A 14,151-nucleotide genomic window follows, 5' to 3' on the forward strand; every position below is an offset into this window, starting at 1 on the left:
TGAGCCCCACTGGGAGCCCAGGGTCCCTGGAACGCCCCCTCCACATAATTCTTCCGTTGGCTGGGCAAGCAGGTGACAGTTCGGCCAGCCTTCTTCAGAGCACCTGACCTAATCAGACAGTCACAGAGCCGTGAAGTGAAAATCAGATACGGGTGCTAGAAGATACACCTGGAGAACTCGGGGGTGTGACGGCGGAGAGGGCCCAGGATGCCCCCTCTTGCCTGGCCTTCGAGCTGCCGTCACTGGGGCCAACAGGTCAGGTGCTGAGGGGCTGGTTCATCAGAGAGGACTTGCCCCGCTGTGGGGCCCAGGTCAGAGGAGCCGAGGCGTTCAGCCAGTTCCAGCTGCTCTCTCCTGCTGCACCGGGGCCCGCGCCCCGCCCTGTCCAGCCCCCTGCTGGACCCCCCCGCCCCCCGTCCCGGACCTTCCTCCTGCCAGCTCACCCAGCACTTCCCACCGGGAGGATCTTGAGCGGAGGCTGCCCAGCAGAGGGGCTCCGCGGGACTCTGCCGCCCAAAGGTGGGGTGGGCCAAGAGTCGGGGCGCAGCTGGAGGCCGGGGTGGAGTCGCAAGCCGGCCAAGCCCAGCCCCCGCTGCGGGCTCTGCCCCCAGGCCCGGGCGGAACCCCGGGGAGGAGGGGTGGGTGGGGCTAGGCTGGGTCAGCTGAGTGACAGTCACGCGACCGCGACCAGCTCGGCTCCGAGCGCCTTCCTGGAGGAGAGGGGGGGACGAGCGGGAGTCTCCGAGTGTGGCAGGCCAGTGGTGTGGGACTCGGGAGGGGGTGGGGGAGGAGGGCTTCTCCTGGAGGCGCCCCAGGGCGGCGGGGTCAGTCCTGGGGCGGGTCTGGGTCTGGAGGGCAGACCCGCACAGGGCTGGGTCCCGAGGCCTGGGGGCCTGGGGGACCCAGCCCTGGGGTCCACTCGAGCCTGGGGTGAGCTGGGGCACCAAGGGGCCCACTGAGGAGGCTGGGACCCGGAAAGATGGGGAGGTCTGAGGGGGAGCCGTGCCTCCAAGTGCAAGTTTCCCAGGACATGGAGAAGGAGAGAGAGACCCTGCAGGCCTGGAAGGAGCGGGTGGAGCACGAGCTGGATGTCGTGGTGGCTTTCTGGTTGGAGCACTCCCACGACCAGGAGCACGGGTGCGCCTCGCCCTGCTCGGGCCCTGGGCGGGGTCCCTGCCCCTGCTGAGTCCCCACCTCACTCAGCTGACTCAGGCCTGCTGGGCTCGGCTAACACTGCGTGGGGCCCACAGGGGCTTCTTCACGTGCCTTGGCCGTGACGGGCAGGTGTATGACGACCTCAAGTACGTCTGGCTGCAGGGGAGGCAGGTACGACACGGGCACCCGCGACTTGCCGTCATCCCGGCCCCGAGGACTGGCCCGCTCCCGACTTAAGCCGTGTTTCCTCCACTCCCCCACAGGTGTGGATGTATTGTCGCCTGTACCGCAAGCTTGAGCGCTTCCGCCGCCCTGAGCTTCTGAATGCGGCTAAAGCAGGTGCCCCCTCCGGGTCCCCATCTCCCCAGAGGCCGCTCCAAGTCACTCTGTAGCACGCGTGCTCCTAGGTGCCTAGTTCTTAGAGGGGTCTAGAAGCAGCAAAGGGCCCGGTATGCTCGCAGGTAGGGAGGAAGGGGGAGGCGGTGGCATCCTCACCCAAATTCTAGCAGGCCAACTTCCCGACCAGCAGGTGGCGAATTTTTGCTGCGTTATGCCCGAGTGGCACCTCCTGCAAAGAAGTGTGCCTTTGTGCTGACGAGGGACGGCCGCCCGGTCAAGGTGCAGCGGACCATCTTCAGCGAGTGTTTCTACACCATGGCCATGAATGAGCTGTGGAGGGTGACAGGGGACACGCAGTACCAGGTGCATGGGAGGAAGGCTGCCCTGCGTGTCTCCGTGCCCTCGCCTGTCCTGGGCACGGCTGCCAGAGCATTCCCATTCAGCATGCGAGCCCCTCCCTGGGTCCTGCGTGCAGGGCCGGGTCTGTCGTCACCGTCAGTCCTTACTCTGGGCCCCCACAGCCCAGGGCTGCTGGTGACACCCCCCCCCCCCCTTGTTGCACTGTACTGTCACTGTGCGTATACGGGTGAAGGAAAGTGCAGGGTTCATTGCGAGCCTCCAAGCAAGGGGAAAGGGCAGGTCTTGCTCAAAAGACCCTAACTCCCCGATGGCTTCCGGGGAAGGGCTTTTTTTTTTTTTTTTTTGCGGTACGCGGTCCTCTCACCCATTGCGGAGCACAGGCTCCGGACGCACAGGCTCAGCGGCCATGGCTCACGGGCCCAGCCGCTCCACGGCATGTGGGATCTTCCCGGACCGGGGCACGAACCCGTGTCCCCTGCATCGGCAGGCGGACTCTCAACCACTGCGCCACCAGGGAAGGGCTTTTGAAGGCAAGGTGAGGGAGGGGGTGGCGGGATACCTGATCAGCTTATGGACGTTCTTCTGACTGCTTGGTGGTGAGGTAACCAGGTGGTATTTCGGGAGGGAGTCAACATCATCAGCCTTCTGGTTCCAGTGGTCTGGGGTCTACACGCCGGTGGTCAGCACGCCCTTACCTTCTTCCGCCCGGTGGGGGTCTTAGTATATGCAAAACAACTCAGGGATATGACTCAGGGTATGATCTATAGCCCCTGAGGAGTAACTAAAGGTCCATGACTCTCTCTTACGGCTAAACTATTATCATTTTGTGTTGCTTATCTGTTTTCCTCTGCTTCTGCATTTTCTCACTTCTATGATTATATTTGCTCTTTGGAACTCGCGGAAGGCCTTGGAGGCTAAAGCTTTTCTACAGACAAGAGGCGGGGGACACAGGGGCTCTACCCCCCAGAAGGCTCTGCAGGGTCCTGCTCAGTTTCACAGGGATCAATCCGTGCCCTGCCCTGGCCGGGACAGGGCCGCTCCCTCCTCCCTGGGCCCCCTCTTGCTTTCAAACGTGACCTCACTGTCTGGGAATGGTCTACGCCCCCAGAGTGGGAGCCCTAGCCCCCAGCCCGGGGCCAGGCCCAGAGTAGGCCTTGGTGAAGGTGTCCTATGAGTGGCTGGGAGCACATGGTTCTCCCACCGCAGGGCTGGGGACCCAGCAGGTCGGCACCTGGGGTACCAGACTAGATGGGATGCAGCCTCAGCCTGGGCCTCCCCTCATCCCTCCCCAGAGCGAAGCGGTGGAGATGATGGATCAGATCGTGCACTGGGTGCGGGAGGACCCCTCTGGGCTGGGCCGGCCCCAGCTCCCTGGGGCCCCGGCCGCGGAGTCCATGGCGGTGCCCATGATGCTTCTCAGCCTGGTGGAGCAGCTCGGGGAGGCCGACGACGAGCTGGCGGGCAGCTACGCGGAGCTGGGGGACTGGTGCGCTCAGAGGATTCTGCGGCACGTGCAGGTGGGGGCAGAGCAGCGGGCGGACGGCGGCCGCCAGACAGGGCCTGGGGAGCTGGGGGGCAGGGCGACCCCCTACGCCCCACCCCCGGGGCGCCTCCTCCGCCCGCACCCACCCCCCGGAGCCGGGCGCCGGTGGCTCCCTTTACAGACTGGGGAGATGGGGCGAGGTGCGGCCCAGAACCCTCGGGAAGGGAAGGAGGGCCCCGGGGGAGCTGGGGTGGGTGCCAGAGCCCCAGGCACGTCAGGGAGCAGGAAGCCTGGCCGGACTCAGCTTCGTCCCAGGCCTCTGCACAGCCCAGTCCCCCCCCCCCCCGGTCTCAGCCTCCGCTCAGTGCCTTACGCTCCCCACGTCAGGGGCCCAGGCCCAAAGCAAGGGTTAGGACAGGTCCAGACCCTTGGGAGTGAATCGGCTCCTCCTCCAAAGGCCCTCCGAGTGAGGCCACCCAAGCCTGCAGATCAGGAGGGAGGGGGCGTGGGAGGGCGCGTCTTTCTTGTTGGATGATGGGGCGGGGGTCAGGGGGTGCTGAAGGCCAAGCTACCTTCTACTCCTCCCTCGGCAGAGGGGTGGGCAGGCTGTGCTGGAGAATGTGTCAGAGGATGGCGAGGGGCTTTCTGGCTGCCTGGGGAGACACCAGAACCCAGGTGAGGGGCGGGGTGGGCTGGGGGGCGGCCCGGTTGGAGGGGGGCGCTCAGCCTTGGTTCTGGACTCCAGATGCGGGGAGTGCCCTCCTCCCTCCGCCCTCAGCGCACCGAGGACCAGGCAGGGGAGGAGGGACGGGCCTCCCACGCTGGCGTGTCAGCAGCAGGAGGGTGACTCTGGGGCAGACCGGCAGGGCTGGGGGGCTCAAAGCAGGCCCCACAGTGGGGCAGAGAGGAAGGGAGTCAGCGGTCAGCACAGCGCTTGAGTCCCCCGCCTGGGGGAGGACACGCGGCCTACCTTACCCGAGCCCTCACCAGGCCACGCGCTGGAAGCTGGCTGGTTCCTGCTCCGTCACGCCGTCCGGAGAGGTGACCCCAAACTTCGAGCCCACGTTATCGACAAGTTCCTATTGTTGCCTTTCCGCTCTGGATGGGATCCCGACCATGGAGGTCTCTTCTACTTCCAGGATGCTGACGGCCTATGCCCCACCCAGGTGGGAATGTACCCAGGGCTACATGGTACTAGCCTGTCGAAGGCTTTCTGCCCAGGGAGGTGCGTGTTGTCATCACCCATTTCAGAGAGGGGGACCCGGGGCTCAGAGGAGTGAACCTGCCTGGTGTGACCCCAGTGGGAAGCTCGACTCCTGTGCCGGTGGCCCTCAAGCTCACATGCACAGGGAGGCCGTGAGGGAGCGCAGGCCATGCCCACGCGGAGACACATGGCCCTTCATCTTGGAAAGGCTCTCTGAGTGACCCTAAGGCATCAGCAGTGGGAGCAGCCGGGGTTGCGATTCCAGGGCTCAAGGGGCGCCCACCCCAGCCCTGCCCTTTGGGAGGGGCCGCTTGGGCTACATCTGCCTCAGGAAGCTGGTCGCGATCTGACGGGCGGTTAAGGCCCCCAGAGGCGTTCGTCCCGTGGTTAAGCTCCAAGAGCTTGGGCCAGATGGAGTCTGAGCCAGGGCCCGAAAGATGGGGGTGACTCTCCTGCTGACAGGGGTGGTGGAGTGGGGTCCAGGGCTCTCAGATGCCTGCCTCCGCTCTGCTCTCAGCTGGAGTGGGCCATGAAGCTCTGGTGGCCGCACAGCGAAGCCATGATCGCCTTCCTCATGGGCTACAGTGAGAGCGGGGACTCCGCCTTGCTGAACATCTTCTACCAGGTGGCCGAGTACACTTTCCGCCAGGTAAGTGCTGCTTCCTGGCCTCAGCGGTGTGGAGGAGACCGCAGGCACGGCACACCCCCTCCTTCCCCCCCTCGCCGGACGTGTTCCCTCAGTAGGTCTGAGAGTTCCTGGAAGTCCCGGCCCTGGTGCCCTCCGTTCAGTCAAGAGAGTGGCCCCTGCCCCACTGGAGCTCACATTTGGTGCTGGTGGGACCGACCATAAACAAGTAAACCAGCAAACACAGATGGTGATGAGAGCTCTGGGAAATAAAGCAAGGTCAGGGGACTGGGGGGCTAGTGGGAAGGAAAAAAGCTGGGGCTTCAGGAGGGGAGGCCAGAGGGCACTAGGCGAAGGCAGGGAGACCGGGCTGTGGCTGTCATCCTGGCTAGTGAGTGGGGGCCTGGCCCGGGGTGGGAGCTGCAGCGGCTCAGGGGTCAGAGTGTGGTCGAGCGGGAGAGGTGTGGGCTGGCCACGTGAGGCAAGGTAACCTTGGAGTACAGAAGGAAAGGAGAAGAGGGAATAGGCAGGCCCAGCAAAGGAGAGAGAATCATCTGCGAGGTAGGAAGGAAGCCAGCCCCCCCCGCCCCCCCGCAGAGGCCCGAGTGCCGTGAGCAGAGCGATGAGCTGTGCCAGCTGCTGCCGACGGGCACCTCGGGCGCTGAGCGTGACGGGGAACGAAGGAAGATTCCCGATGTGTTTCTAAAGCCACGACTCACTCCATTAGTAAACCCCAGTACGGGAGGCGTTACAACAGGGGGGGTCTTATTCTGAGGTCTGTGGGCTTTGAAACCTGAGAGAAAATTCCACCGTTATTTGCACTAACCTCTAACTGAAATCCAGCTTTCACGTCCATCATGAATGAAAGCAGTGAACCACAGTATTAGCAGCGTCCGACTTTGTCACCAGTAAATTCCAAATGTGTTCGTGTTATGCTGTGGTTAGAGAGGCATCTCCAAGTACTGCACACGCTCGTCACTGCTTCCAAACACGGGAGCCACAAGACCAGAGGCGACATATGTTAAGATTGAATGCGTTCATAGAGAACATGTGTTCGAGGTGATCGCTCTTAACCGCATAAAGTGAAATTTAAGGAATACATTTTCAGGAAAGAGAGATTGTACTGAACAATCACAAAAGTTATAAACAACAGGTAATTCACTACGCACTAATCGTCATAACAATACAGGAAGCAAAAATTCAGACATCCATGGAAAGGCTGGACAGGAAAACAGTCAAATCCTTTGTTATCTTCCCGTGTCATATCCAGTAGTCGAATAATAAGTAAGGACATGGGTAATATCACTGGGAAGATAGAACGAACAGATACAGAACTAGTTTTACCCCCTATGAAGAATACACCTACTCATAGGTCCCCATTTAAAAAGACATTTTTGGTAGTGGACTTCAATGTCACTGATTTCTTCTATGGTCCTTCTGAGAAGGGGTTCCACTCGGGGGTCTATCTGGGGAGGAAGGGCCTAGGCCAGGGCTCTGAGGTCTATCCTGGAGCATCTGGAAGGAATTGGGCAGGAGAGAAGCGAGGAATTTGGAAAGGGTCAACAGAGCTGCTGGGCAGGGGCAGGCTTCAGGTGGCTCCGAGGGAGGGGGAGATGTGTTTGGGACCTGTGGTGAGCAAGGGAGAAGTCAGACCCCTGTACGGGATATCTACAATGTAGCGCTATCTACAATCTCATCCACGGCAAGACAGTCCTCTGAAGCAGGGAACAGGAGCTCCAAAGGAATAACTTGTTACAAAGTTACATGGCAGGTCAGCACTTCCTCAGGGTTCCGTTTCTTTTTACATTGTTATTTTTTAAAATTATATTTATTTACTTTTGGCTGCGCTGGGTCTTCGTTGCTGCGCGCGGACTTCTCACTGCGGTCGGTAGCACCGGCTCTAGGCGCGCGGGCTTCGGTATTTGTGGCGCACGGGCTCTAGAGCGCAAGCTCAGTAGTCCGAAGCAGGGTTTTTGTTTTTGTTTTTGTTTTAAATTCCATCTTGCAAGGTTTCATCTCACAGCCTGCGGCCCCTTCCCCAGGTGGGGTAACTAGCTGCAGACTCAAAACTCCACCACCACCCCCACAAGAAAAAGGAAAAGGAAAAGCCCCTTGCTTTCATATTTGTCCAGGAGGCGGGACCTCATTTAAGAGCACTGATTCTGGAGCCGGGGGTCAGCCCGGGCTCTGACCCCAGGTAGCGGTTTAGTGGGACCGGTGAACGCCCCTTTCCCAGGCCTGTGGCATCTGGGCGGTTCCTGCAGGCGCTGCCTGTCACTGCCTCACTGTTATTGCAGTTTCGCGATTCCGAGTACGGGGAATGGTTTGGCTACCTGAACCGAGAAGGGAAGATCGCCCTCACCATCAAGGGGGGTCCTTTCAAAGGTGAGTGGGGGAAAGAGCGGGGCCCAGGGGCTCGGGGCACTCGGCTGCCCACGGCCCTCCCAACCCGCCGTCCCGCCTCTCCCCGCAGGCTGCTTCCACGTGCCGCGGTGCCTCGCCATGTGCGAGGAGATGCTGAGTGACCTGCTGAGCCGCCTCGCCCCGGCCTCGGCCCCGGCCCCGGCCCTCAGCGCCCGGTCTCCGCCCGCCGACCCCGCCCGCCGAGGCGCAGAATAAAGCCAAGCCTGCTCCACTGCCCGTGTGTGTGAGCGTCTGTGGGGTGTCGGGTGGGGGACCAACCGCCGCCTTTGGCTGGAGGGCACCTGCTCGCCCTGCCAGTGACCCGCCCCGCGCGCTGGACCCTCCCACCCTGCCAACAGGCCCGCCCCGCGCCGGGGCCCGCCCGGCCATTGGCCCGGCCCGCCCCGCGGAGCGGCCCCACCCCGCCCTTGGCCCTCCCTGCGCATGGCCGAGCGGCCGGGAGGGCGGGCCCGGCGGGCGGGCTCGGCGGCGCGCACTTCCGGCCGGTGGCCGGGCCCGGCGCGCGCCTCCTCTTCCGCCGCCGTCCCCGCGATCCTGGACCCAGATCCAGATCCAGATCCAGATCCAGCCCCAGCCCCGGCCCCGGCCCCAGCCCCAGCCCCAGCCCCGGCCTGGCAGCCCCGGCGTCGCTTCGGAGCGCGGTGGCAGCTGACTGCGCGTTCACGACCCGCTGGGAGCCGCGAGCCCCGCCGCCGTTATGAACATCCGCAATGCAAGGGTGAGGGGCCGGGGCCGGAGGCTGTCCGCGCCGCGTGGGAGCGGGGCCCGGTGGCCGCGTGCGCGTGCTCCCGATGGGCCCGGCCGATCACCGGGCTAGCCGCCCTGGGCGCCCTCGGCCGCCCGGCGCGGAAAAGTGAAGGCCACGTCCCCGTGGGGCTGGATCTACCCGAAGAGGAGGCCGGGGGAGCCAGGGGCGCAGGGCCGGGGCTGCGAACTCCTTCTTTCCGGATGTCGGGTTTCCGTTGGATGGTGTCGGGGAGCTTCCTGGAGCTCAACGTTCATTCCTGGAACAGTCAGTTTTTGCACAGCGGCTGTGGGCCAGGCCTGTGCGGAGACAGATAGTCCCAGCGCCCGCCCAGCCCTGTGGGGGGGCGGGGGTCGCTGAGTAGACAGAGCAGGGTTCTAACACGACCGAGGCCTACTTAGTCACCGCAGCCCCCAGCCTGACTGCATTCCACTGCCGTCCTCTCCCGCAGCCAGAGGACCTGATGAACATGCAGCACTGCAACCTCCTGTGCCTGCCCGAGAACTACCAGATGAAATATTATTTCTACCATGGCCTTTCCTGGCCCCAGGTGGGCAGCTGTTGAATTTGGGGATGAGGGAAACCAGGCCAAGGAAATTCCACCCTGGGTCGGCTTGGGACGAGCCGGCGAGGTCGCGCAAGGTCGTGAAGAGTCCGGGGGGCGCATGGGTCAATGAGGCCCTGAGTGTTTCCGGCTGGGGTGGCGGGAGATGGATAGAGGCACCTTGAAGAGGGCCGAAGAACAGGGCCAAGGTAGGGGCAGTATTCCCACCTGTGTCTGTCCACTTCTTCTGGGTTAAGGAAAGGGGGCACGGTGTGATGTGGGAAAACCAAGCCACTTGGCCTGGAGGTCAGGAGCTGTCACTGAACTCGCTGCCCGATGGGCTTCTGTCTGTCATGCACACAGCGACAGGCAGGCGCTGGGGCCAGGTGTCCGATAAGGGCGCCTCCAGCTCTGACAGGAACTTGTTTTCTGCCTTCTCTTTCCTCCCTGTCACCCAGCTCTCTTACATCGCTGAGGATGAGAATGGGAAGATTGTGGGGTATGTCCTGGCCAAAATGTGAGTCACCAAGGACGGAGGGACAAGCCTGGTGCCTGCCGTGGGGGTGGGGGGAGGAGGGACACCGACACCGCACGCGTCTGATGGCTGCTGCCTGGGTTGGGTTGGGTTTGTTTGTTTCGTTTTGTTAATTAATAGACTGTTCGTTTAGTGCAGTTTCCTCTCACATTAACATCTTGTGGCAAATTTGTTACAATGGGTGAACCGATGCTGTTACATTATTGCAGAAACCCACAGTTACATTGTTTTACTCTTTGAGTAGTAGTTCTACACTCCATGGACAAAGGTATAACAAGTATCCGATACTATAGTATCAAACAGAGTAGTTTCACTGCCCTCCCTCCCTCCCTCCCTCCCTCCCCTCTCCCCGGGAACCACTGATCTCTTTACTGTCTCCATACTTTCGCCTTCTCCAGAAGGTCATATGATTAGAATCATACAGTGTGTAGCCATTTCAGACCACCTTTCACTTAAGTCATATGCATTGAAGTCTCCCCCCACATCTTTTCATGGCTTGAGAGTTTTTTTTTTTTTTTCCGGTACTTGAGCCTCTCACTGCTGTGGCCTCTCCCGTTGCGGAGCACAGGCTCCGGATGCGCAGGCTCAGCGGCCATGGCTCACGGGCCCAGCCGCTCCGCGGCACGTGGGATCCTCCCGGACCGGGGCACGAACCTGTGTCTCCTGCATCGGCAGGCGGACTCTCAACCACTGCACCACCAGGGAAGCCCGAGAGCTCCTTTCGTTTTAGCCCTGAACAGTATTCCACTGACGCTGCACATGTCTTTTGGCTGCTGCCTGGGGTTTGGAGAGTCCTGGCTCTCCCCTGTCCCGGGACTGGACGCACTTTGGGGTTCACGCCTAGCCCCTCTCCTTTCTTCTTGCTCTAGGGAAGAGGACCCGGACGACGTGCCCCATGGACACATCACCTCGCTGGTGCGTAGGGCCCACCCAGGGTCTGGTGGGGGCGGGGGCGGAAGTTAGTTGGAGCCGCCCCGAGGTCCCACCTTTCTCCCACCAGGCTGTGAAGCGTTCCCACCGGCGCCTTGGCCTGGCTCAGAAGCTGATGGACCAGGCCTCCCGAGCCATGATCGAGAACTTCAATGCCAAATACGTCTCTCTGCATGTCAGGAAGAGGTGGAAGCCAGGGCCGAGGGAAGGGGGGTGGGTAGGGGGATACTGTCTGTTTTGTTGGGTCTTTTTTGAATTTTATTTTATTTATTTTTATACAGCAGGTTCTTATCAGTTATCTATTTTATACATATTCGTGTATATATGTCAATCCCAATCTCCCAATTCATCCCACCACCACCAGCGAGGATACTGCCTCGATGTGGATCCTGGGCTGCCTTGGCTTTTGGAGAAGATCGGGAAGTGGGCTTAGTGGGGAGGGGGACCGGGAGGAGGGGCAGGACCTGGACGTGCTGTCCCTGCCTGGCCTCGCCTGTACAGCTCAGCAGTGCCTTATTCCCCTGCAGTAACCGGGCCGCTCTGCACCTCTATTCCAACACCCTCAACTTTCAGTAAGTAGATCTAGATTTTTCTCATGGAGTGGGATGGTCCCCAGGTCTGGCTTATCCAGGTGGCTGAGATGGGCTGTCCGTGGAGGGCCCACTGAGACAGCGTCAGCTTCAGCTTGGTGGGGGACGAGGAGGGACTGTTGGGAAGGGAAGTGGCCTCCGGGCTGGGTATTTGAGGCAGGATCTTTGGCCTGGATGCAAATGCCTCTGGTGGTTGACAGTTCTAGGGTCTTAAGGCTGGCAGGGTGCCCAGGTCTGCATACACACTGCCCAGCGCAGGCTTGGCCCCTGAGCTGCTCGGGCTAGGGGCCACGCTGCCTGGTAACGACCACCAAGAACAGAGGCCCAGGCCGCAGCACCCCTCCCCGGTTCCAATTGTTAGGCATACGAGCCAGCCATGCATGCCCAGGAAGTGACAGGGAGCAGGGCGGGGAGGGGAGGGGAGGGGAGGGGAGGGGACTGCCAAATTCAGGGCTTCAGTTCACAGGAAACCACAGACACAGATCCTTGGTGGCCAGGTTAGGGACGAGGGGCAGTGGCAGGATGCCAGTGGTGGGGGGGAATAAAGGAGCTGGGTGCTACTTACTGTTGGAGAAAGCAGAGGGAAGACCATGTTGGAAATGTCTCCCAAAGGGTCCTTGGGGGGGGCAATGACACCCTGCCCCACTAGCAGATGATACCAGAAGGCTGAGGAGAATTGCCCCCGATTTGGGTTGCCCTCCTTCTCTCCACCTGCTGCCCCCAGGATCAGCGAAGTGGAGCCCAAATACTATGCAGATGGAGAAGACGCATACGCGATGAAGCGGGATCTCACCCAGATGGCCGATGAGGTAAGAGTCCTGCAGGTAAGAGTCCTGCGGGGCCAGGGCCGCGGTCCCCAGTCAAGGCGAGCAGGGGTGGCCTGGGACAGTTGGAGGCTGCGTGGCCGGGAGTCCTGGCCCTCCTCACCTCAGCTTCCGTAGCTGGCAGGCGGGGAGCCGGACCTCGGCAGGGCTTTAACGAAGGCCATCGGCCCAAGATTCCATTCTCCGAGGAAGAAGCCCGTCCTGCCCAGAGGCTGCTGTGAGAGGAGAGGGTGGAGGCCCCTGGACGTGCTGAGAGACGTGGGGCCTGGGGACGGCTGTGGCTGGCCTCCAAGGCTCAGGGGCCAGACAAAACCGGGCTGAAGAGAAGTCAGGGTTCTGCCCAAGGCTCCTCAGGGGCCCGGGCCGTTCAGAGGGCTCCACGGCAGCCTCGTGAGGGAGCCGTAAGCACCTCCACTTTACAGGACAGGAAACAGGCCCAGAGGGGACAGTGCCAGGGCTCCCCGCTGGGAGTCGGACTCAGTCCTGTTTCCTGCCCTGGCTCTGCTGCCTCTCATCCTGCCCCCCGCCGCCAGCAAGGGACAAGGCACGGGCAGCAGGAGAGGGCCTTCGTGGTCTAGAGACTTAGGTGCTGTCTCCTTACTCCCGTTTCTCCCCGGGCTCCTGGTGGCAGCTGAGGCGGCACCTGGAGCTGAAGGAGAAGGCCAGGCACGTGGTGCTGGGCTCCATCGAGAACAAGGTGGAGGGCAAGGGCAACTCGCTTCCGAGCTCGGGAGAGGCCAGTCGTGAGGAAAAGGGCCTGGCTGCGGAGGATAGCGGTGGAGACAGCAAAGACCTCAGTGAGGTCAGCGAGACCACAGAGAGCACCGATGTCAAGGACAGCTCAGAGGCCTCTGACTCAGCCTCCTAGAGCCTGCACATGCTTCTCTCCCTGCCCTGGCCTGCCCATCCCATCCTCACCCCGAGAGGTTTCACAATAAACTTCACCCAGTGGCCTTGGGGAGTTTACCTGTGCGAGCGTGCACATTTTTGGGGGTGTGTGTATGCCCCTCTCTGGCTCTTCTGCATCCCTGTGGATGTGGACCTCACATCCTTTTGGCACAGTGCTTCCTGCCAAGCCCGAGTAGAAGGGAAGAGCTTTGTCGGGGCTTTGGAGATGTCTGATAGCTTGGAGCCATCTCTGGGTCCCGGGGGAAGGGAACCCTGGAGTTCTGGGAGCCTCTTCCGAGCCCTGCTCTGCCGCTGCCTTGCCAGGTTCCAGATGCCTGAGTCCAACTGCTCGCTGAGCTTCTCTACCAATGTCTGATCTCGGTAATGGCCCAACCAGCTACCCAGTTGCTCGAGCCCTGGCAACTGTCCTTGATTCCTCCCTCCCCTGCAAACCAAAAGCGAGTCCTGTCTGTTCGATCACCATGATACCCCTTGAATCTACTTCCTAACCCAAGCCTTCATTTGAAAATAATCGGTGGGCTTGCTTTCTAGCATGGTTTTACATTTACAGAAGTGAGCAGATAGTACAGAGTTCCCGTGGACCGCCCCCCCGTCCCCCTCAGTTTCCCCTATTAATTTTTTTTTTTTTTTTTTTGCGGTACGCGGGCCTCTCACTGCTGTGGCCTCTCCCATCGCGGAGCACAGGCTCCGGACGCGCAGGCTCAGCGGCCATGGCTCACGGGCCCAGCCGCTCCGCAGCATGTGGGATCTTCCCGGACCGGGGCACGAACCCGCGTCCCCTGCATCGGCAGGCGGACTCTCAACCACTGCGCCACCCGGGAAGCCTCTCCTATTAATATTTTGTATCAAGTGTTAACATGTGTTTGAGCCAAGATTGATACATTGTTAACTACAGTCCACAGTTACATTTCCCTCTGCGTTGTACACTCCCGTGAGTTTTGACGAATGCATAATGTCATTTCATGCAGCCTGTAAGCCCTCTGTTTTTCATAGCTTCAATTCTAACCCTAAAATTGGCTCCTGTGCCTTTCATCACTGCCATTCCCTCTGGCTGCAGCGCCATTGTTTGCTGCTCCTCATCCCTGGGCGGGCCGCCTGGGCCGCCCACCTCCCAGCGGAGCTCAGCACTCCTTAGCTGTCACTGTACCTTGTGCGCCTGCTGCCGCAGACGGCACACTGCTCCTCTGCTACGCAGAATGATTTGCTACGGAGCTCCATCCGCTCTCTGGCTGGCGCCTGCCACGTGACCAACTAACAGCCGGTACGCTAGTGAGCGGGCCGGAAATAGGAAGATGCGCCTGCGCGCGCCCGCTAACGCGCGGGCTGGCGGGGGGAGGGAGGCTGTGTTCTGATTGGCTCAAATCGCGGGCTTGCTGTCGGAGGCGGAGCCTCGCCCCGCCCTCCGCTCCTGGCTTCAGTCCCTTTCGGTTCGCAAGCCGCGCCGGGCTTCGTTCCCAGGCTCTGATTGGTACGGCGGCGGCGGG

General features: G+C 61.3%; 2 protein-coding genes across 10 annotated transcripts; both read left to right on the top strand.

The window, feature by feature from the left end:
• The first annotated feature begins 434 nt into the window (after positions 1-434).
• RENBP (renin binding protein) lies at positions 435-7,803 on the top strand. 5 transcript variants are annotated; one of them, XM_067724005.1, is made up of 11 exons: positions 435-519; positions 1,028-1,137; positions 1,251-1,326; positions 1,419-1,494; positions 1,685-1,857; positions 3,147-3,371; positions 3,931-4,012; positions 4,328-4,503; positions 5,059-5,190; positions 7,464-7,551; positions 7,640-7,803. In XM_067724005.1, exons 2-11 carry the CDS (start codon positions 1,031-1,033, stop codon positions 7,783-7,785), a joined length of 1,281 nt encoding a protein of 426 aa, XP_067580106.1. In that variant the 5' UTR covers positions 435-519; positions 1,028-1,030; the 3' UTR covers positions 7,786-7,803. The 5 variants fall into 5 exon arrangements, with proteins under 5 accessions (XP_067580106.1, XP_067580105.1, XP_067580107.1 ...); XM_067724004.1 differs by lacking the exon at positions 435-519 and adding an exon at positions 632-754; XM_067724006.1 differs by lacking the exon at positions 435-519 and adding an exon at positions 7,299-7,363 and having other exon boundaries at positions 778-1,137.
• A 255-nt stretch (positions 7,804-8,058) lies between these two features.
• On the top strand, positions 8,059-12,724 carry NAA10 (N-alpha-acetyltransferase 10, NatA catalytic subunit). 5 transcript variants are annotated; one of them, XM_067724008.1, is made up of 8 exons: positions 8,059-8,308; positions 8,787-8,885; positions 9,338-9,396; positions 10,284-10,329; positions 10,415-10,530; positions 10,626-10,916; positions 11,659-11,743; positions 12,390-12,724. In XM_067724008.1, exons 1-8 carry the CDS (start codon positions 8,288-8,290, stop codon positions 12,624-12,626), a joined length of 954 nt encoding a protein of 317 aa, XP_067580109.1. In that variant the 5' UTR covers positions 8,059-8,287; the 3' UTR covers positions 12,627-12,724. The 5 variants fall into 5 exon arrangements, with proteins under 5 accessions (XP_067580109.1, XP_067580110.1, XP_067580111.1 ...); XM_067724009.1 differs by having other exon boundaries at positions 10,629-10,916; XM_067724010.1 differs by having other exon boundaries at positions 8,061-8,308; positions 10,415-10,557; positions 10,872-10,916.
• The last annotated feature ends 1,427 nt before the right edge of the window (positions 12,725-14,151 follow it).

This window comes from Pseudorca crassidens, chromosome X (assembly GCF_039906515.1).
Source record: "Pseudorca crassidens isolate mPseCra1 chromosome X, mPseCra1.hap1, whole genome shotgun sequence".
NCBI lineage: Eukaryota > Metazoa > Chordata > Mammalia > Artiodactyla > Delphinidae > Pseudorca > Pseudorca crassidens.

Coding starts and splice junctions, on each gene's coding strand:
- NAA10 (XM_067724008.1), top strand. CDS start 8,288: ATGAACATCCGCAATGCAAGG. Junction 8,886..9,337: donor ATGGCCTTTCCTGGCCCCAG/GTGGGCAGCTGT, acceptor CCTGTCACCCAG/CTCTCTTACATCGCTGAGGA. Junction 10,917..11,658: donor TCCAACACCCTCAACTTTCA/GTAAGTAGATCT, acceptor TGCTGCCCCCAG/GATCAGCGAAGTGGAGCCCA.
- RENBP (XM_067724003.1), top strand. CDS start 980: ATGGGGAGGTCTGAGGGGGAGCCGTGCCTCCAAGTGCAAGTTTCCCAG. Junction 5,191..7,463: donor CCGAGTACACTTTCCGCCAG/GTAAGTGCTGCT, acceptor CTGTTATTGCAG/TTTCGCGATTCCGAGTACGG. Junction 7,552..7,639: donor CAAGGGGGGTCCTTTCAAAG/GTGAGTGGGGGA, acceptor CTCTCCCCGCAG/GCTGCTTCCACGTGCCGCGG.